The 20528-nt window shown below is 56.4% G+C and overlaps 1 protein-coding gene across 2 annotated transcripts in view; it reads right to left on the bottom strand.

Moving 5' to 3' along the window:
- Window positions 1-20528, bottom strand: part of LOC148674107 (host cell factor 1-like) — a 41244-nt gene that overhangs the window by 2499 nt on the left and 18217 nt on the right. For both annotated transcript variants that reach the window (XM_088623880.1, XM_088623879.1), the window contains exons 4-27: window positions 19666-19826; window positions 19183-19391; window positions 18652-18736; window positions 17508-17614; window positions 17155-17334; window positions 16412-16768; window positions 15412-15563; window positions 14820-15014; window positions 14195-14419; window positions 13531-13635; window positions 12967-13189; window positions 12439-12581; window positions 11359-11497; window positions 10826-11046; window positions 7634-9269; window positions 6855-7018; window positions 5955-6347; window positions 5282-5525; window positions 4338-4736; window positions 3954-4078; window positions 2589-2726; window positions 1932-2117; window positions 1172-1469; window positions 870-933 (exon numbers count right to left, since the gene is read on the bottom strand). In XM_088623880.1, coding sequence (XP_088480006.1) covers window positions 870-933; window positions 1172-1469; window positions 1932-2117; window positions 2589-2726; window positions 3954-4078; window positions 4338-4736; window positions 5282-5525; window positions 5955-6347; window positions 6855-7018; window positions 7634-9269; window positions 10826-11046; window positions 11359-11497; window positions 12439-12581; window positions 12967-13189; window positions 13531-13635; window positions 14195-14419; window positions 14820-15014; window positions 15412-15563; window positions 16412-16768; window positions 17155-17334; window positions 17508-17614; window positions 18652-18736; window positions 19183-19391; window positions 19666-19826 — 6149 coding nt within the window. The remainder of the gene's footprint in view (window positions 1-869; window positions 934-1171; window positions 1470-1931; window positions 2118-2588; window positions 2727-3953; window positions 4079-4337; window positions 4737-5281; window positions 5526-5954; window positions 6348-6854; window positions 7019-7633; window positions 9270-10825; window positions 11047-11358; window positions 11498-12438; window positions 12582-12966; window positions 13190-13530; window positions 13636-14194; window positions 14420-14819; window positions 15015-15411; window positions 15564-16411; window positions 16769-17154; window positions 17335-17507; window positions 17615-18651; window positions 18737-19182; window positions 19392-19665; window positions 19827-20528) is intronic.

Below are 20528 nucleotides of genomic sequence, written 5' to 3'. Positions count from 1 at the left end.
CCTGCTGGGTCACACGTCCCTGAGGCATCATCGACATGCCTTCATTGTGCCAACCATCTCATTTCCACATGTATAAAACTGAATGTAATAAAAACACACAGTGATTTTTCACCCACTTCTGAGCTGTTAACGTGTCAACATTTGCAGTCTTTTTCTGTGGTCTTACAGGATAGATCAGTATCGTGTTATTGCAGGCATCTATAGAACAGTCACCTGCTACAATTAAATTACAGCTAAATGCCTTATATGCAAATTAGTAAAAATGGAGAAGCAGGCTAGCGAGCGACAAGAGTGAAGACTCTCCATACAAAATAACTACGTGGCACACCAGGAGCCTAAAGGTTTACTGCACCTTGATCTCCGATTCAGTACTGATAACTAGTTCTCTTTATGTACGCTTCTGATATTAAATAAGAACAAACCTTATTATTTGTGCCCTGTTATCCCAAAAGCCTTATTAATAACCCTGAGAATTTAAGATAAACAGTTAAATTAATTACCTTGACAGAAGCCATTGCAAAAATAACAGGGTTAGGAGATGCCTTAAAGGGGCAGGGTATTTTAGGTGAACGAGTTTGCCAAAACTCTTCAGACAGCTTTTAGATTGTATTATCTTGGTGAGACCCGACCACCACACCTCAAACCAACGTCCCTTCGGCTCGGTTAGGAATCACTGCCCACATTCCTCTCCGCCTTTGACGTTTGGTACTGGTCGATGACAACAAGAACGGAGTTCAAGTGCAGGCAGACGTGGACTCGGGAGCACGTATGCGAGAGCCCGGTGGCAGGTTTGGGGTTTTTCGGGAGAGCAGGTCAGCGCTGACTGCTCCGCAGCGGAAGAGCTACGGATGAGGCACATGGATACTCACACTTCGGGAGAAGAGACGGGTCTCTTTGTGGCGGGCTTCGCTGATGAGCCATCTTTACTGGACTCTGCCGAGACAGAGAGAACGCACTCAGAACAATCTTGCTGTACAGCCAGGATGGCATAACAGGCAAGAGCATTGGCTAACAACAACTCGCAGTCCAATACACTTTCTCACCCTTTCTAACCCAAGCCTTTGTAGGTTCTGTTCACCTGTTCAATCCACACCCACCAAATTATCGCACCGGGTCCAGGAGACCGAAGAGAGTAAAGAGCAGATCCGCCAGGGCGGCGCCGCGCTCGTACCTTGCAGCCACCTGACTTGCGTGGCAGGGCCGTAGCCCTTCTCGTTACGGGCGGCGATGCGGAAGATGATGGCGGGCTTGGTGGTGTAGTCGATGTGGGCGTTGGACAGGCTGGAGGACTGGACCAGGCAGGACGGGCTGGGCCCGCAGTACACCCGCATGAAGGCCAGCTGGGCCGGCGCCGATGCCTTGGGCTCGCCGGCCTGGGCGCTCTGGATGGCCAGGTACACCGAGTACTCCACGATCTTCCCCGACGTCATCGAGGGGGGCTCCCACGTCAGGTGAGCGCCGTCCGGGCTCTGGCGGAAGGCGAGAGAGAGAGAAATTCAACAGATTAGCCAACGAGTGAGAGGTAACAGGCTGATGGGCAGTCTGAGCTTTACCTTATATGTTCTTGTTTATCTTGTAGATTGCCAAAATCCATATCACCCTGCAACTCACAACTGACAACCCACTGAAGCTCAGCAGGTGGGAGCCTGGCCAGTACCTGTGAAGCGCTTTGAGTGGAGTGTCCAGAAAAGCGCTATAGAAGACTAAGGAATTATTACTATGATATCGTTCCACCAAGATGTGGTGGTCTGACATACCGAGAATGAAGAATGAGAGAATGAGGAAGGATAAGATGAGTTCAGTACATTGCTAGGGTTTTGATTTGGCCTCTTTGCGTATGAAGTGGGGGTTTCCGAGACTGCGCGACGGCGAGGTGGGGGAGGGGGGGGTTGTCACGTGAAAGGCCGCGTGCCGAGCGCGCGGTGGTGTACCTTGCTGATCTTGATGGCGCACGGCGCACCGGGGAATCCGGGCAGGCAGGTCTTGAAGGCGGAGATCTCGGAGAAGGGGCCGCGGCCGCAGGCGTTGATCCCCGCCACGCGGAACTTGTAGGCCGTGCCGGGCTGGAGCTCCACCTTCTTCATCTGGTTGTAGTCGGGGACGGCGCCCGAGTCGTCCTGCGGAACACAGACGGATCAGGTCGTTGCCCCGCTCCGGTGTTCCCTCTTACGGGGGGGGACTGAGAACCCTGGTGGGGACGTGCATGCCCATGACTGTAAAGGCTCGCTGCTAGGCTGCGAGATGAGCAGGGCGCAGCGACAGGCCCAGTGGGGGAGTGCGGACAACACATTTGAGAGACCGTGCACGCACGGTTGTGGAACCGAAACAAGCCAACGTTTTCCTATGCAAGACATCTTGTTGGCCTTCCACACTGCTAGGACACTGTGCCCTGTAGTGCTCCACACTCCCATCATTCTCGGACCGATTATCAATGCCGGATCGATAAGCATACAAGAGGAGAACAACTTGGGGACGTAACGTGCACCTGGGACAAACTTAATTAAACCTGTAAGAGCTCGTGTCACTTTTTCTGGAAAAGCTCCGCGACACTCGTGAGAAAGGCGAGGAGGTAACGTGAGAGGACTCACTTCAGTCGAGGGAGCGTCGTCTGGCGGCAGGAAGTAGTGAGTGACGACCATGTTGGTGACCTTCACGACGCCAACGTCAAACCACTGGTTCTCCTTCTTCACCGGAGCCTTGACGGGGGCCGGAGCAGGGTCCTGCTTCTGCGCCGCCGGGATGGGGGAGAGGAGAGGAGACAGCAGGCGGGTTAACACGCGTGCGAGGAAAACAGCTGCACGGCGAGCCGGCTGGCGGCCGAGAACTAGCAAGGTCACAAAGCTCTGTCACGCTTTCATGGCACGACCGATGAAGTACAGTGTTGCCAAAAGGAGAAAATTAAGAGGACATTTATAGAGGTATAATAAGATTGTTGTGAGACAGGCACACTGTCTGTTCCTCAGGCTGGGACAGGAGATCACACACTGTATTATTATTATTGAGAGACAGGCTCACTGTTCCTCAGGCTGGGACAGGAGATCGCACACTGTATTATTATTGAGAGACAGGCTCACTGTCTGTTCCTCAGGCTGGGACAGGAGATCACACACTGTATTATTATTATTGAGAGACAGGCTCACTGTCTGTTCCTCAGGCTGGGACAGGAGATCACACACTATTATTATTATTGAGAGACAGGCTCACTGTCTGTTCCTCAGGCTGGGACAGGAGATCACACACTGTATTATTATTATTGAGAGACAGGCTCACTGTCTGTTCCTCAGGCTGGGACAGGAGATCACACACTGTATTATTATTATTGAGAGACAGGCTCACTGTCTGTTCCTCAGGCTGGGACAGGAGATCGCACACTGTATTATTATTATTGAGAGACAGGCTCACTGTCTGTTCCTCAGGCTGGGACAGGAGATCACACACTGGATTATTATTATTGAGAGACGGGCTCACTGTCTGTTCCTCAGGCTGGGACAGGAGATCACACACTGTATTATTATTGAGAGACGGGCTCACTGTCTGTTCCTCAGGCTGGGACAGGAGATCACACACTGTATTATTATTATTGAGAGACAGGCTCACTGTTCCTCAGGCTGGGACAGGAGATCGCACACTGTATTATTATTATTGAGAGACAGGCTCACTGTTCCTCAGGCTGGGACAGGAGATCGCACACTGTATTATTATTATTGAGAGACAGGCTCACTGTCTGTTCCTCAGGCTGGGACAGGAGATCACTCTGAGCTGCAGATCTATTAAGTTTCCTCCACCAGTAGGATCAGTAGCTGTCACGATTCAATTCCGACGAGGAAGAATGTTTGTCTAATCCCAGAGTACTTCTGACAGCGCGGCAGAGAGTGCCCCGCTGTCTCTGCTGCTCCCCGCAGGCGAGCGGGAGCACGGCCTGTCCTTCCCAGCGCGTCCGTGCGAAGACTCACCCCGGCTGCCGTCTCGATCCCGTTGGCCACCTCTGCCAGGGCGGCGGCGGCCTGCATCTTGGCGGGACTTGCCGCCACCACCACCATGGGCTGGGGGGGCGCGAAAGTGCTGGAGGGGGCCAGGGCTGGAGCAGAGAGAGGAACAGGTCAGTGCCGGTCGCCTCACGCAGGCCAAATATAACCGCTGTTATATTCATTTTAAAGAAAAAGCTCAGGCCACACTGAAAACGCCCCCGAGAAGAGGGCAGACAAACCGACTTGCACACAGAAGCCGTTAGAAGTGGCGCCAGTTTGTTCCGCCCATCGCCCATCGGAAACCAGGACGTCCCCTATAAGGGGCATGAAGCGCGGCTCTGGGAGAACGAGGCGCAGGCGGACACTCACTCTCGGCTGAGGTGCGAGGGAGGAGCCCCACAGCCGCCGCCGCGCTGGCAACGCCGGTCGCGAGCTCGTTGTGCCCGTTGCTCTCGGAGGACGGGTCGTTGAGGCTGTCGGCGGGCGCCAGGCCCTCGGTGGGCAGCGCGGGAGGGGGCTGCACCGGCGGGGGCAGGTGCTGGGCGGCGGCCTGCTGGTGGTGCTGGTGCTGCTGCTGCTGCTGCTGCTGCTGCTGCTGCTGGGAGGCGGCGGCGGCGGCCGCGGCCGCAGCAGCGGCCTGGGCCTGGGCCTGGGCCTCCTGGAGCTGCTGCTGCTGGTGCACCAGCGCGGCCAGCTCCTGCTGGGTCAGCACGATGGGGATGGTGGTGGGCTGCCCACCGTCCTGCCCGGGGTCACCCTCGTTCGCACCTGGAGGGGGGGGGACAGACACAGGGCGGGGGGGTGAAGGGATATGCCACTTGCCCCCAGATCCCCCCCCCCCCCGAGAACAGACGGCACTTCTTTACAGCACGGAAGCTGCAAGGGGTCACAGCGACGCTCAGGGAAGGTCTGGAACACTACGGAAGACGCACACGGTGTCTCCTCCATGGCACCCTGGAGCCAGGCAGTTTCGCAGGACATTTTACAGCTCGAGTACAAACCTGGTCACCCTCTGTTAAGACGCTGAATGGGTGCTGAGAAGTGCCTACCGCATATGTCAAAACCTGCACAAAACATTTCCACACCTGGCCAAAAGGGCCATCTCCGATAACCATATCTGCGCCTTTCGGCCGTTTCTGAAATGTTTTTGGAAATGTTACAACACCCCGGTCCGCAGATCACAAAGGTTCAGGTAGCTCTGAACGATGTTTTATTTAGGATTTCTTTACTGACAAAGCCCCCCCCCCCACATCGGCTAGTATTAAAACCAGGATGAAGGCGACACAGAAACGTTCTGGCGGCAGCGCACTCACTCATGACAGCCTGCTGGGCGGCCTGCAGCACAGCCTGGATGGCCAGCGCCTGGGCCTCCTCGTTGGCCACCGCCTGGGCCGCGGCCTCCGCGGCGGCCGTCACGGCCAGCTCCTCGGGGGACAGGCCCGTGACCATCAGGGTGGCGGCCTGCCCCTCCGACATCAGCTCCTGGGGCAGCGACAGGGGTTCGGGGTCCTGGGAGGGCGGGGCAGCCGGGGCGACTGAACCATCCCCTCCTTCCATCTGCGGGAAGGACAGGAAGACATGTCGCGAGGTTAGCAGCCAGCGAGAGCAACGCCTAGGAATGCCCGAACAGGAATTAACTATTTCCGCGTACATGACGTTTCACCAAGCATCCCCCCGTAAGGAAAGCCGGTCATCGCCTGAGGTCTCCCAGGGAAGCACCCAGAAGAACAGAAGAAACATTCGGAACAGCGGAGGAGTTCCTGCTAGACAAACCCGCTCTTCAGTTGTGGGAAAATCGTGTAACGTCAGGATGGGCAACCTGCCGGTCCAGTTTCCCGCGGCCCCGAAAGCGGACGACGTTGGCGGCGGCACAGAGCGTGCGGGCGACAAGGCAATATCATGGCTTCGGCGATAAACGTCAAGTCAGACGCCACGGCCTCTTCCAGGCTCGCTCCGGGCCCCGGTGACCCCCGGGGGTACACGCACCTCGGCCCCGTGCTCCTCCTGGCTGGGCTGCGCCTCCATGGCGGCAGGGAGCTGCTCCACTTGCGCGTGCAGGACGGCGGCGGCCTCGGCCTCCCCCACCCCCGCGACCTCCACGCCCTCCTCCATGGGCACCACCCCCACCGCGGCCTCGGCGGCCAGCTCGGCGTGGTGCTCGGTCTGCATCGGCTCCCCCTCCGGCGCCCCTTCCTCCTCCTCCTCCTCCTGGGGGGCGGCCGAGGACTCGGGCGGCAGGGCCTGCTCGGCCAGGGGCTCCATCTCGGCGTGTGGGGGGTCCTCGGGGGGCGGCAGAGGCGGGGCCTCCTGGGTGATCTCCGTGGGGACCTCCTCGACACCCGCCGCGGCCGAGGAAGACTCGGCGATCGACGAGATCGTCTGAGGAGAGACGATGCGAGGAGAGGAGGGGGATGAAGTAAAAGGAAAAAAAGAAAACAGACGCAGAACCTAAGCAGCAAGTGGACTTAAGCGGGAACAAAAGAAAAATGAAGACCACCCCCAGCTCGATCCAGCCCACACCTCATCGTGCCTTTGAATGTCTTTACAGGGGACGGCCAGTCGTGGTCCAGTCCAGAGTCACTGTTAAATTCGCCGTGTGTGTGGAGACATTTGAGCAATTTAGTGAACTGATTAAAATAACTCAGGAAGGGTCAAGTTTGCTGCTTGAGAGCTACACAGCATTGGGATTCTCCATCCAAGGGACCTTTGAACACTATGCACTGTATTTGTATTTTTAATAGCTTATTTAAGCTTATTTAAGAATAAAAAAACGTGCACATTCCACGTTCAGCACAGATACAAACGATGATCGGACGCTGTCGTGATTAAAAGCCCGACGGAAGAGGAGCGTCAGGACTGGGTTGAGAAACCGCGACGGACACTCACCGGCACCGCTGGCCCCGGGGCGGGCGTGGCCTGCGTCACCGTGGTGATGGCCCGGCTCTGCGTCGCCACGGGCATGGCCGTGCAGGTGGAGGGGGCGGGAGGGGGGGGCACCTCCGTGGTCGTCGTCGCCGCCTCTCCCTGCGCGGTCTCGCCACTTTGCTGGGCTGTGGGCGCAAAGATTCACTGATGCATGATCGATGAGAAAGGAGGACTGGGACACTGATGTCACAGAGACGGTGCTCGAGCAATGAGGTAATGGCACACCTATTGCATTAAAGACAAGTACTGGGATAATGAAGTGGTGTCAGATCCTGGTCCTGGTGACACATTCTGCTGGTTTTTGTTCCAGACGAACCCGTAGTTAAACCATCATGCTCTTCACCGATTTAATAATAAGAAATGGGAACGACTCGTTCCCAGCTCTCGAACGCGCTGTAACTTCTCGTATTTCGTAAGCGAAACAAAATCGCTAACTCGGGACTAGGACTAGGAACAAAAAGCAAATATGCAACCGAACCACCTCTTTGCCCGATTAAGGCTTCAATTGTCTAATTAAGGTGCCTAACCAAGAAAACCAGTGGGTGTGCAGGTCAGCAGGACACGCCTTGGGGTCTGTTACTCATGACGTGTTATTGACATCATGTGCTGCTGGACCAAAGAGGCAATGCCTTGGGGCTACGCGCAAGACGATGGGTGAGGAGGTTACTGATGAGGTGATGGGACAGCGCGATGACATCGTGGAGCTCTGGTCCTGCACGAGCAGGACAGAGCCGCCATACCTGCGCTCTCCCCAGTTTCCATGCTGCAGGTGGCAGTGGTGGCCGTGTTGGTGGTGCCGGTTTCGTGCGTCTCGCAGGGCGGGTTCGAGCAGACCCTCTGCACCGCTGTGCCCTGGCTCACGCCCATGCTGGAGGAAGCTGTGGACGGCGTGTTGGTGGTGCCAGTCTCGTGCGTCTCACAGGGCGGGTTCGAGCAGACCCTCTGCACCGCTGTGCCCTGGCTCACGCCCATGCTGGAGGAAGCTGTGGACGGCGTGTTGGTGGTGCCGGTCTCGTGCGTCTCGCAGGGCGGGTTCGAGCAGACCTTCTGCACCGCTGTGCCCTGGCTCACCCCCATGCTGGAGGAAGCTGTGGACGGCGTGTTGGTGGTGCCGGTCTCGTGCGTCTCGCAGGGCGGGTTCGAGCAGACCTTCTGCACTGCTGTGCCCTGGCTCACCCCCATGCTGGAGGAAGCTGTGGACGGCGTGCTGGTGGTGCCGGTCTCGTGCGTCTCGCAGGGCGGGTCCGAGCAGACCTTCTGCACTGCTGTGCCCTGGCTCACCCCCATGCTGGAGGAAGCTGTGGACGGCGTGCTGGTGGTGCCGGTCTCGTGCGCCTCGCAGGGCGGGTCCGAGCAGGCGCTCTGCACTGTCCCCTCGATGTTGGCGGAGGTGGTAGTGGTGGAGGTGTCGGTCTCGTGCTTCTCGCAGGGCGGGTCTGAGGAAGCCACCGGGTCACCCGTCCCCAGCGGGGCGGGCGCAGGCTTCTGGGAAATGGGGCATGTGACGCTGCAAGCCTTCCTGCCTTCCTGGTTGGACTGGGAGCTCTGCACGGTGCCCGTCTGGTCAGAACCCATGTTGGAGCGGGCTGTGGTGGGGGTGTACGTGGTGCCAGTCCGCAGGTTCTCCTGGCGCAGAACCCCCGGTGCTGGGGTGGGCACAGAGGAGGAAGAGGAAGCGACAGAGGAGGAGGAGGGAGGGGGTGAGGTCCCACCGACGGACCGGGAAGTGCCGCTCTGCACTGTGCCCATCTGGTCAGAGCCCATGTTGGAGCGGGCAGTGGTGGAGGTGTTGGTGGTGCCGGTCTCGTGCGTCTCTGAGGGCGGGTTCGAGCAGACGTGCTGCACCGCCCCCCCCATGTTGGCGGACGCAGTGGTGGAGGTGTTGGTGGTGCCGGTCTCGTGCGTCTCGCAGGGCGGGTTCGAGCAGACGCGGTTTACCATCCCCCCCATGTTGGCCGACGCGGTGGTGGAGGTGTTGGTGGTGCCGGTCTCGTGCGTCTCGCAGGGCGGGTTCGAGCAGACGCGCTGTACCGTCCCCCCCATGTTGGAAGACGCGGTGGTGGAGGTGTTGGTGGTGCCAGTCTCGTGCGTCTCGCAGGGCGGGTTCGAGCAGACGCGCTGTACCGTCCCCCCCATGTTGGCGGACGCGGTGGTGGCCGTGTTGGTGGTGCCGGTCTCGTGCGTCTCGCAGGGCGGGTTCGAGCAGACCAGGGTGACGGTCCCAGGGGGGTCCCCGGACTCGGCCACGGTGACCGTGGCACTGGGCTGCTCGGAGGTGGGCGAAGCCAGGATCGAGACAGGCAGGTCCTGCACAGGCTGGGCCTCCACCCCGCTGGGTGTGGTGATCAGGGTCACCTGGGTGGGCTGGTTCACCGACTGCAAGGGGGAGAAAAGAATCCAGGGTTTCAGAACAGGAAAACGCCCAGCTCCCATTCGGGGCAACACCAAATTTGATTTAAGGAAAAAAGCGTAACGTTTCAAAGCATGGGCATAACACGCAAAATGTAGCTATCCAGCAAGAGTTCAATTACCATGTATACCCCTTTCATTTTGTCTGTATAAAACAAATACTCCGTCCCTTTACACAACCCGAATTCTATGCAAGCCAGAAGTGACCCCGATTTTAGCTGCCTGAACACACACGGAGAGCTACAATTCCTGATTAGTGGTGATCCGCCCTTATTTTCCCTATCTCTGCTGGGGAAGAGGGACAGGGGGCAGAACTGTAGGCTCACCGGGACTTAACCTCCTGTGACGGCTAACTGGTGCGCGTGCCGATCATGGAGGAGTGCTGAGAGCCAGAGAGACAGTGTAGGGCAGACCAGGAAGTACAGGGAATGGAAACATCCCCCGTTTAATTAGGGGCAGAGAAAACAAAGAAAAATGAGTGTGGAGGGTAAAAAAAAGCCTTCTGAAATCCAACAACTAGAATAATGTGCTGCATCAACTTTAAAGACGAACACTAAAATAAAACATGGAAAAGAATTATTCTAAACGAAATGGTGTGTATTTCACCGCCCTACACTGCACTGTCCAGTAAATGCACGGTAAAGATAAAATAAATTGGGTGCGTCCCTGACATGATCGCCGTGTCACAACCTTCAGCGACACAGAGCAAGATGGTGTGCAGCTGTGCAAAAACAGAGTGAAACGAAGTAAAGGGAGCCCGAACGGTGACCCGCTCGTCACGTGTCCAGCGTGATGTTAAGGAAAAGTCACAAGTTAAAAGTTTACGGCGTGACCCTTGGGAGGGTCTTCTGCCGAGCTGAATTTGTGTATGCCAAGCCTCGCGGAGGCCGGGGAGAGGGTACGTACAGGAAGATGAAAGACGGGATACACACAGCGACACGCAAGGCGTACAATTCACCCAAACGTTGATGCTGGGCCGGCACAGTGACTCAGTAGTTAGCATTGCTGCTGCGCTGCGTTGGGGGCCCTGGGTTCGATAAGGAACCTAGGGTGCTGTCTGTGTGCAGCTTATATGGTTGCCCCTATTCATGTGGGTTTCCTCCCACAGACCAAAGACATTCTGGTGGGTTGATTGGCTTCTGGGAAGAATTGTTCATTCCTGGTGTGAATGGGTGTGTGACTCTGTGTGTGCCCTGCTGTGGATTGACGTCCTGTCCAGGGACTACACTGCCTTGTGCCCACGGCTTGCCGGATAGGCTCCGGCTCTCCCCTTGACCCTGAATTGGAAGAAGCATTTAGCAAATGGAAAAGTGGGGTGGACGGTCGTCGTGGACAGATGTTTGCGCTGTGTGGACTTTAACTGCACGGCATTGCTCAGGGTGAGGAGTATCAAGACATCCATCAAACTAAAGAAGACTTCAAACAAACTGCAGCCTCGTTGCTAGTGTTCACAAACCCCGGTGCTGCGTGCGCGGCGAAACGAGACGCTCCAGCAGCGCCCGCCGACCAGAGGGCTCCCCTACCTGCATGGTGATGGTGGGCGTGGGCAGAGGCGAGGCCGCGGTCAGGCTGGTCTGCGCCGCGGACACAGTGATGGCGGCAGGGTTGATGACCTGGCTGGAGAGCGTGGCGATGGTGCCCAGGGTGGTGATGGGGGTGGCCAGGGAGGCGTTGGCGCTGGCCACGCTGCCCCCTGCCAGGCTGGTGGACACGGTGCCCGTCACCGTCCCCAACGTCGTCACCCCTGAGCCCAAGAGAAGACGCGCAGGTGAGCGACAGGGCACGACCAAAGGAACAAATACTCGGGCGTGAACCGTTCCGAGACCTACGTGCCTTATAAGCAGGTCTAAAAGAGGTGCAAGACAGGAAGACTTTCAAAGCCCCTAAACACCACTTTATCTCTACATACGTGTATTTAAAGACAATCTTACTTACAAATAATGAAACACTTGAAAAAAGCTCTCTAAAGCCACTACGGCATATTTTTCTCAGCCTGTAATAATTCAGCAGGTGCACAGCCGGGCTTTGTTCGCCTGCTACTGGATACCCCCCTCACCTGTTGTTCCCTTGACAACCAGGGTCGTGACCGTCGGCTTGACAGCAGATACGGTTACCGGGGTGACCAGACGGACCCCGCCCATGGGCACAGTGCGAAGGATGGTGCCTGGCTGTCCCGGGGCCCCCTTGAGCACCACCTGCGGGGAGAGCAGCAGAAAAGGCAACAGACGCTTTAACTCCTTGTAGAGGAGAAGACGAAGGCAGGAGGGGCCTTCTCACACAGAGCTGGGGGCGCCTGAGCAACCTGCCCACTGAAGCGACCCTTCCCCCTATACTCTCTGGCATCCTTCACTAAACGACTGGAGGACATTCAAGGACCAACCCCATGCAACCATAACAAATAAAAACAAAACAGGAGGAATGCTCCCATCTCTGGAGCTACTCTTCTTGCTTGTGTACTCCACTCCCTGACTGATTTGGAAAGACACCCAGCTTTCACCCCGGCAGATGTATAAACGCCTGCAGCACGGGCCGGTACGCCGGTCTCAGGTGCCATTTCAGCGTGCTTGTATCCAGATACGCAGCCGGTTTGCCACTGATTGACCAGACATTTCTGCCTTTCGGGGTTAAATCAGGTTTGTATTAAAGCGACAGCTACATTCCCTGAAGCTACAGCCCCACCCCCAACTCAAAGGCACAGCTTCAAATCCCACAGACGGGTCTTGCCAACATATTTCATATTTCAGTAGCAAGAACTGAAGGGGATCTAAGTCCTCTCTGTTCTTTTATCAGTTTGGCCCCGTGCTGAGATTATTCAAAACAAAACTCTTTTCTAGGGTTAGGGTTTTCCTATACCTACATGAATAAAAAAAAAAAAAAAAAAAACTTACCACAATTAACAATTCCTGTCCATTCTTTCCAATCAGACCATCAATAATAATAATAATAATAATAGAAACATCCACCTTTCAGGGTTAAATCATTATTGTGTTCAATGCATTTCTTCAAGGAAGCAACAGCCGCTAATGAAGACACTCTCTACTGTTCTTTGTGCGATCTCCTTGGACTCAAAGGACAGTTTGCAATGGTTACTTATAGTGGAGAGGGGGAGGGGTGCGAGGCGTCTGGCCATGCTGACCTGTGTGACCCCTTGCTGTCCGGGCCCGGCCCCCAGCTTGGGCACCGCGGTGATGATCTTGCCAGGGGTGCCCGTACCCGACGTCATCATCTTGGTGGTGATGATGGTGATGGGGGATTTGATGCCGGGGCTGCTGGTGACTCCTGGACAGACAACACACGTAGAAGCAGCAGCTCAGCACAAGCTTTCTTATGAAAAAGATTATTTTAGGTATCAGCCGCAGACTTTTTTTTTTTTAACCACAAGTCCAGTCTCCACGCCCTTTCTAAAAGATTACTTCTACATGGATGCTAGCTGACCTGGCTGAACCTATCCTGCATGGCCCGATGCAGACACTCATTTAAAAGGATCCTGTTGACACAAGAGCACCAGGCAGCGAGACCTGGAGCACACGTTACAGGGGGTCGTCACTGTAACGGGACCTACATACTCAAAACATGCCTGTTCGTATAACTAAGCGCTGCAGGCTGACTGCGTTTCCCCGACTGCTCCCCTAGACCCCTCTGTCGGGGTCCCCCTCCCTCCTACCTGTGGCGCCAGGCTGGGTCATGATGGCGGACATGGGGATGGTCTTGATGATGGTGGTGGTGCCGGGCTTGGTGGTGGTGGTCGGGGAGACGCTGCTGATGCCCAGGATGGTGGGCTTGTTACCCGTGCCGCCCGCCTGGGTGGTGGTGATGATCGTGGTGGGCTTGCCGTCTGCGGAGGTCACCAGCTTCAGAATGGTGCCGGCGGGGAGGGGTCCCTTTGTCTGCGGAGGGGGGGGGGGGAGGAAGAGGAGGGAAGAGGCGTTACCTTCTCAGTTTTTAACCTGGGTATTAGAACCCCCCAGTTCCTTTGGATTATTGGGACAAAACGACCCGGCCATAAGCACAGCTTCTCTTACCCTCAACCCATTGTCCCCTGCTGCTCGACTGCTGATCCCCCAGGAGACAAAAGCCCGTCAACCCCCTCCAGCCTCCTCCAACATTCACTGCCGTGACCACCGTAGTATCAAACCCCGCAAGATCCCCCTGTATTCCTGTTCGGAAACCCTTTTATCCCCCCAGAGCTCAGGGGATCCCCGGAAGAGTGTGGTGCTCGAGGACACACCTGTATGATCTGGGTGACGGGGTTGGTTGACGCCTGTCCCGTGACTGCAGAGGTCTGAACCGGTTTCGTCTGAACCACAGACATCACTTTCCCCAGGTTGGAAATCTGTGCACAGCGAGAGAAACATTAGGGTGATTGACCCACCCCGACTGTTGACAGGCTTCTCCGATGCCAACCACGCGAGTTCGTTACAAAGTGAAAACGAAGGACACCATGATGTTTGAAAGGAATAAGAGATGGTTCAGGATCAAGGACCTGAGGATTCTGCTACTATATTGAAGGCAATTTATTCCACTAATTATAGACGTTACAAAAAAAACGTTACCAACCTAAACTGAAACACCTATGAAACATTTTAGAACTTGTCCCACAAGGTGAGGTGTTAATATCAAGACTATATTTATACTAGGAGTTATGGGGATATTAGCGCTACTGTCCCAGTGGCATGTCTACACTGGGAGCTATGGGGTATTAATGCCACCAGTAGCACGTCTACACTGGGAGCTATGTTGTCCCAGTGGCACGTCTACACTGGGAGCTGTGGGCTAATCAGCGCTGGTGTCCCAGTGGCACGTCTACACTGGGAGCTGTGGGCTTATTAGCGCCGGTGTCCCAGTGCACATCCACACTGGGAGCTGTGGGTTTATCAGCGCCGGTGTCTTACCAGCGCGCTGCCCCCTGGCATGGTGATGGGGCTCTTGACGAGCGTGATGGTCTTGGTGACGCCGCCCACCACGGTGGTGACGACCTGGGCCTGCTGCGCCACGGTGACGGTGCCGGACTTGTGCACGGTGATGATGGGCCGCGTGGGCGTGTTGGGGGTGGAGGCGGCCGAGGTGCCCACCTGCGCCGCCGCCGTCTTCAGCATCCGAGTCGCGGGGTTACTCACCTGGGGGCGGAAGAGTGGGGGGTCAGAACGCGCATACAACCACAGCCGCCACTTCTCACTCCAGGCAGTGGAGCAAGAGTCACTGACTGAGTGGACTCGGCCTTTCTTTCTGCGACTTAACTAAGCAATCCCAGGGAAACAGGATTGCCAAAACTTCTCGGCCAAAAAGAAGAGCAGCGTGCGCCTACGGCAGGGGCCTCCAAACCTGGTCCTGAGGACGCTTAAAGCTCACCTGTGGATAAAGACTGGTCACACCTCAGCTGCCGCCGATCTGAGCAAGTAATCCGCTCAATTTTTATAACTCTGGTTCTTGAGGGCTGAAGTGTACTAAAAGTTTAGCTCTAAGTGGTGTCGCTGCCCTTTGCTCTGAGCCTCTGGGCAAGCCGCTCCTGGCATTTACCATCACTGGTGATGCCACCTTGACGGTGGCAGGCAGGGAGGTCGACCCGGGGGTCATGGCCATCGTCTTCACGATGGTGGCCCCAGCTGGGACGTTCAGCATAGTGGGCGTCGACGAGGGCGGGATCTTCTGCGTGGCGGCGGCAGCGGCGGCCAGTGCCGCCATCCCACTCATCTGAGGGCTGCTCCCCATTGGCTGGAGGAGGAGGACAGGGGGCATCAACAGGCGTTTGTACCCGCGGAACATGACAGAGCAACAAGACCTAGCAACTTAAGATGACAAAGCACGGGAAAACAGTCCTCGTTTGCATTTAAAGTGGCTCTGAGAGCTGTGGATTTACTCAATTCTTACACATAAAATCAGTATCATGTCTCTTAAACTAAGCAGTTTAGACACAAAACTACTAGATGCTGTGGAATCCCATTGCAACATTTACACAAATCTGCACGTCCTTTGTAAACAGCAAATCATCACATCTGTAACTGACACATGCATATCGAACTTACTTTTTTCATGACAGCACAGAGACAAAGATCTAACCACTCACAGACAGGAGCAAAAAATCAAATCCTAATTACTCAAGGAAGCCTACCGTTCCTTGGGTGCTCTGTGCAGGAACCACCATGCGGACCCCAGCAGGAAGTGATGTCACAGTGACGGGGGATTTCCCCACCTGGTTAGCCTGGCGCACAGTGACGATGGAGGTGCCAGTGTTGGACTGTGGTGCTGCCACCTTCAGGATGGCTGAGGGAACAACGAGACACCAGTCAAGACGACACAATCCTTGACATCCCACTGTAACTCAGGATATTGAAACACACACACACACACACACACGCACGTGAGATGTACTGCACCGGTTGTTCCTCAATCTACATGGCAGGTGACTTCCAGAAAAATGATCAAAACTCAAAATTTAAAAATAAAAACCAATTTTCCACAAGAGGGGGCATGTAAACCACGGGGTGAAATGCCGTCACCCAGCAACAGCTAAACTGTAGAACATGGCTGTATTTAAGATCTTGAGAACCGGGTTACAGCGATTAAAAGACACATTTGACTGCGAGAATCTTACTCATCACCTATAATCCATCCATGTTTAAATAACACAGCAAGAAAGAAACCATAGGGGAGAGGAAATAAAAAAACAGACAATACTTCCAGGCTGAGAGCCGTCACCCTGCAACAGCTCCACTTACCACCAGACTCCTCAGCTGCTTCAACCACAAGCTGAGCGACTGGCGAACACACTTGGTGTAGGTGTGGTCCGAGGTGCATGGCCATCTACCTCCCTGTTATATTATTTTATTTATTGCACATCTGCAGTCAAGGTTTACATGTCTGCATTGTTTACTTGTATATTGTCTAGATGCACTGTCTGCACTTTGTTGATTGTTTATTTTATTTACTTTTTTACAAATCGAGAGACTTTCTGCAAGTGTAAGTAAGAATTCCATTGTACCAGTACATGTTCCGGCTACATATGGCAGTAATGGTCCAAGTTCTGCACTTCAGAACCTCACGCAGGCGCAGCGCAGACGCGTTCGGACCGGCGCAGGCCCAGGAGAGAGGAAGAGGAAGGAAAGACTCACCTGGCCCCCGAGCCGTGGCGGCGGCCAGCGGGCTCCCTGGCATGTTGGGCAGGACGGGCAGGCCGGACGTGGGCGAGGGCGAGGCCGCCTGGGGCAGCAGCGTGATGCCGCCGTGGGGCAGGCCCTGGGCCGCGGGGGCGGGCGCGGCCGCCGCGGGGGCCGGGCTCTTCGGGGGGTTGACGGGCAGAGAGGGCGTGGGGTTCAGGGCGGGCGAGGTGGCGGCCGTGGCGGCGGGGATGTCGTACTTCTGCAGCTGCAGGAGGTAGCTGTCGGCCGTGGGCACGGCGCCCCAGCTCACCTCCAGCGAGTTGGTGTTGGCGCGGACCAGCTGCACACGCGAAGGGGCGGGGGGCTTCTCTGCGAGGAGGAGGAGGAGGAAGAAGAAGAAGAAACGGCCAGTCAAACAACCGGTCAGCGCATCACTCTCGCACTGACCCCACATTGCAGAGTGTGGACGTAACACTTGGAGGACTTAACAGTAACGTGTATTTATTCCTATTACTATTTTTTAAATAGCACCTTGAAAAGTGTGTTTTCAAAGCGCTGTACAGAACAGCGGCAGCAACAAAAAGAAAATCCACACTGAAAGGACACAGCAGATCGGGGTATTGACAACAGTAAGAAAGCCCAGGTGCAGACAGGGAGACACAGAACCAGATAAATAAGAAGAACCAACACACCCTAATACTCCCCCACAGCTCGAGCCTGCGGGCCCCGTGCACTGGGACGAGCGAGCGACCCACCTGTCTCCAGGTACCACAGGTCCTTGCAGCACACCTGGTTGTTCCAGGCCTTGCGGTACCCGTCCCGGCCGCTCCAGACGTACAGGCGGGAGTTGATGGCGACGGAGCAGTGGCCGGCCCGAGCGCGCGGGATGTTGTCCTCCAGGGTGTCCATGAGCACGGGCTCCCACGCCATGGTGTCTGGGGGGAGGGGGGAGAAAGGACGTCACCCCGGGAACGCTGCACGAAGAGGAGGGAAGGGCGAGTCGGGGAGGCGGCGGGGGCAGGGGCAGGAGTAGGGGCGCAGGACAGGAGAGGGCGCGGGCGGGGAGGAACGCGGGCGTGCGTGTGTGTGTGCGTGCGTGCGTGCTGACCCAGGTTGAGGCAGGCCAGCGTGTTGGTGCACTTCCACTCCTTCTCGTGTGTGGCCACCTTGACATCATCCATCACCAGGGGCACCCAGCCGCCAAACACGTACATCCTGCAGAGCGCGGGAGAGAAACCAGGTTAGTGCTCCTTTTTCTCAACCCGACGATGAGGCGGTTTTACATCAACATCCACAGCATGCATCTTGTTTCAAACAGATGGACAGGAAGCAAAATTACCACCACCGTACTAAAATGCTGGCAGCATAAAACACCTATCAGCCTAACTATTATTATTTGCATTGACACCATCGTTATAATTATTAATCACATTGATAGATTTAATCCCAAATCTTTGCCTTTATATACTAGGGGACCCCACCTACACTGCAAACAATCTGTATGAATATGGGGATCCCCTTCGCTTTGATTCTTCAATTTCTGACTATTGCCCGACTCTGACCAGAGTAGAATTTAATCATAACATGGGGGTTCACACCCTGACTCTTATAAGCAGACCTGGGATTTTTAATGACCAGGTTGTCCCAGCCTGTTTCACATCTCGGTGCCTTAGGAATTCTGGCCTGGGTGCAGGGAGGGAGGGGGGAGGAGGGCGTGGAGAGAGCACCCCCTACTGGTCCACTAGTTCAGCAGGAACCTGGCGCTTCCTCAGTAGCCTCCCAATACCGAGAGCGACCCGGTCCAGTCTGGCATCGAGATCTGATGAGACGAGACTACAAGATGCAACACTGCTACTGCTGCTGCTGCTGCTGCTGCTGCTTATGGGCTGGGGGATGACCTTGCCTTATTAGACCTGGGACCCATGGACAAGGATTCTGCGATACTCTTCCCCTAAAGATTCTCTTACAAACTAGCTGGATCGCCAGCTTGTTAAAGATCGCCAACTTTGAGGACTGGCCACTCCTGAGGATCAACACCCTCAACACAGCCGGACCAGAAGCTATCGCTTGGGTCAGGGAGCTTGCAATCGCTACATATGACAGAACTGCCCCGCTCAATCCCGAGTTTATGAGTCATACTACAACCCCAGTACTGATATTTCTCTGGAAGGCACGAGAGCCGTGCTCCCCGCTGCGGGGGGGAAGAGAGTCGAGAGGGGAAAGGCGTCGGGGGAGGCCCGGAGGACACTCACTTGTTGCCGATGGTGGTGGCGGAGTGCAGGCTGCGGGGCAGGGGGGCCGTGCCGCTCACCGTGGGCTTGTTCCACGTCAGGGTGTCTGTGAACAGGGCAGCAAGCAGAAAGGTCACAACACGTCACAGGCGCGCCCCGGCATGCCTACAGCGCGCGCACGGCTCGGCCTCCCCAGACCGCCCGGAGCTCCTCCACACTCCCGCGTGCGTCTCTCTGCCCCCAGCGCGCAAGGCCAGGTCGCGGGCTAACAGCGACCCGACGCGGCGGCTCTGGCTTCTTCTAAACCTCGTGGGGATGAACTTAATCTCGAGAATTAACCTGAAAAAAAGACGTGCGCCGCAAGAGCGAGAAAGCAGAGATCTGTGAAGCCAGAGAATGCCAGGCCCCAGGCCCCAGTCCTGGAGAGCCACAAACACAGCGGTCAGGGTTCTGGCTCGAGCGACTGGCGTTGCCCCACAGTCCCGAGGAGCAAGAAGCGCTAGGGCTAAACCACGACCTCCCTCCCGCCCCTCGGCCCCCCCGCCCGCTCACCAATGTCCAGCGTCCAGAGGTCTCCGAGCCGGCAGCCGCTCATGCCCCCGTAGATGACGAGCCGCGACTTCTTGCTCTCCTTCTCGGTGTAGACCACGGCCGTGTGGCTCTCGCGGGGGGGCGGCAGGACGCCGTAGGTGATGGGGATGTCCCACCCCACCACGCTGGAGCCCGCGCGCAGCTCCAGGATGTACAGGTCGTTGAGGTACCTTGGCACAAACACGGCACGGGGCCCGGTTAGCCTCGGCACCGCTCAGAGCTGCTCTACGGCTCTCCTCTCTCTCTCCTTTCCCTACATCTGATCTTCTCTAAACCCCCCATTTTATCTCTACAACCTTCCCATCTCCCACCTCCCACCTCCCATGTGCCTGGGGCCTGAGACCACCCCTCTCCTTCTGCCCTCCCTTCTCCTCCAGCTCCCCTTCCTACTGCTCCCTCCCTCCCTCTGTTCTCAATCTCTCCACCCATCCCTCTCCCCCGTACCTGGGAATGTTATTCTTGGGGTCCTCGCTGTCGTTGGCCAGCCCCCCGAACAGGTAGCACTTGTTCCCCACCAGGGAGAAGCTGTGTCCGAGCCGGGGGCAGGGCGGGGGGCCGTTCTTCGGTGCTTTGGGCTTGAGTCTCTTCCACTCCCAGCGGCTCGCCTGAGTTGGGAGCACAGACCTCAGTGTCAGGGACTGGGGTGGGCGTGATGCCCAGCCGCACGGGACAGCCTCTAGCAACAGCTCCCCTTTCGGCTTCCTGCTCGGGGCCCGAGCCAGCCCACACACCGGGGGCCGGCGCCAGAATTAAAACGGAACCGTCTCCACGTGTCGCGGGATGATTCAAGGCGCCTCTAAAAATAGACTCCGACAGCACGGGAGAGATCTGCCACACCGACAGCCCCAGACATTCAACACGGGCTCGGCTTTTAAAAACGTCAGCTAGAAGGAGCCTAAAAAGACTGAGCTCTTAAAGCAAAGCCTGAAGGTCAGCGCTCCCCCTGAAGGGCTGAACTAAACGAAACAGAGCTCTAACAGCTGTGGAGGCTGTAGTGCTCGGTCACCACCGGGGCCTGTACAGCGGCAGAACGCAGATCAGGTCAGCCCCGCCAACGGCTCTAGGACCTGCATTGCTTTAGCAAACTGGACTAGCGCGGCAGAAAGCTCTCACTGGGTTTATGTTGGAACACACAAGCCCTGTGTGGTTCAATGCAGATTTATCTGCAAACGAAGATGCCCTTTGCACGACGTACGAGGCGTCACCGTGTGGACGAAAGGCCGGCAGAGCTGAAGGGCCGAGAGCACACCGACATCATCGGCCTCCCTGAGGCAGCCGACTGGGGCGCAGACACCCCGCCTCCGAGG

This window comes from Lepisosteus platostomus, chromosome 3 (assembly GCF_059453375.1).
Source record: "Lepisosteus platostomus isolate fLepPlt1 chromosome 3, fLepPlt1.hap1, whole genome shotgun sequence".
Classification (NCBI taxonomy): Eukaryota; Metazoa; Chordata; class Actinopteri; order Semionotiformes; family Lepisosteidae; genus Lepisosteus; species Lepisosteus platostomus.
The sequence above is the reverse complement of the archived record's forward strand: the minus strand, read 5'-3'. Positions and strand labels throughout refer to the sequence as shown.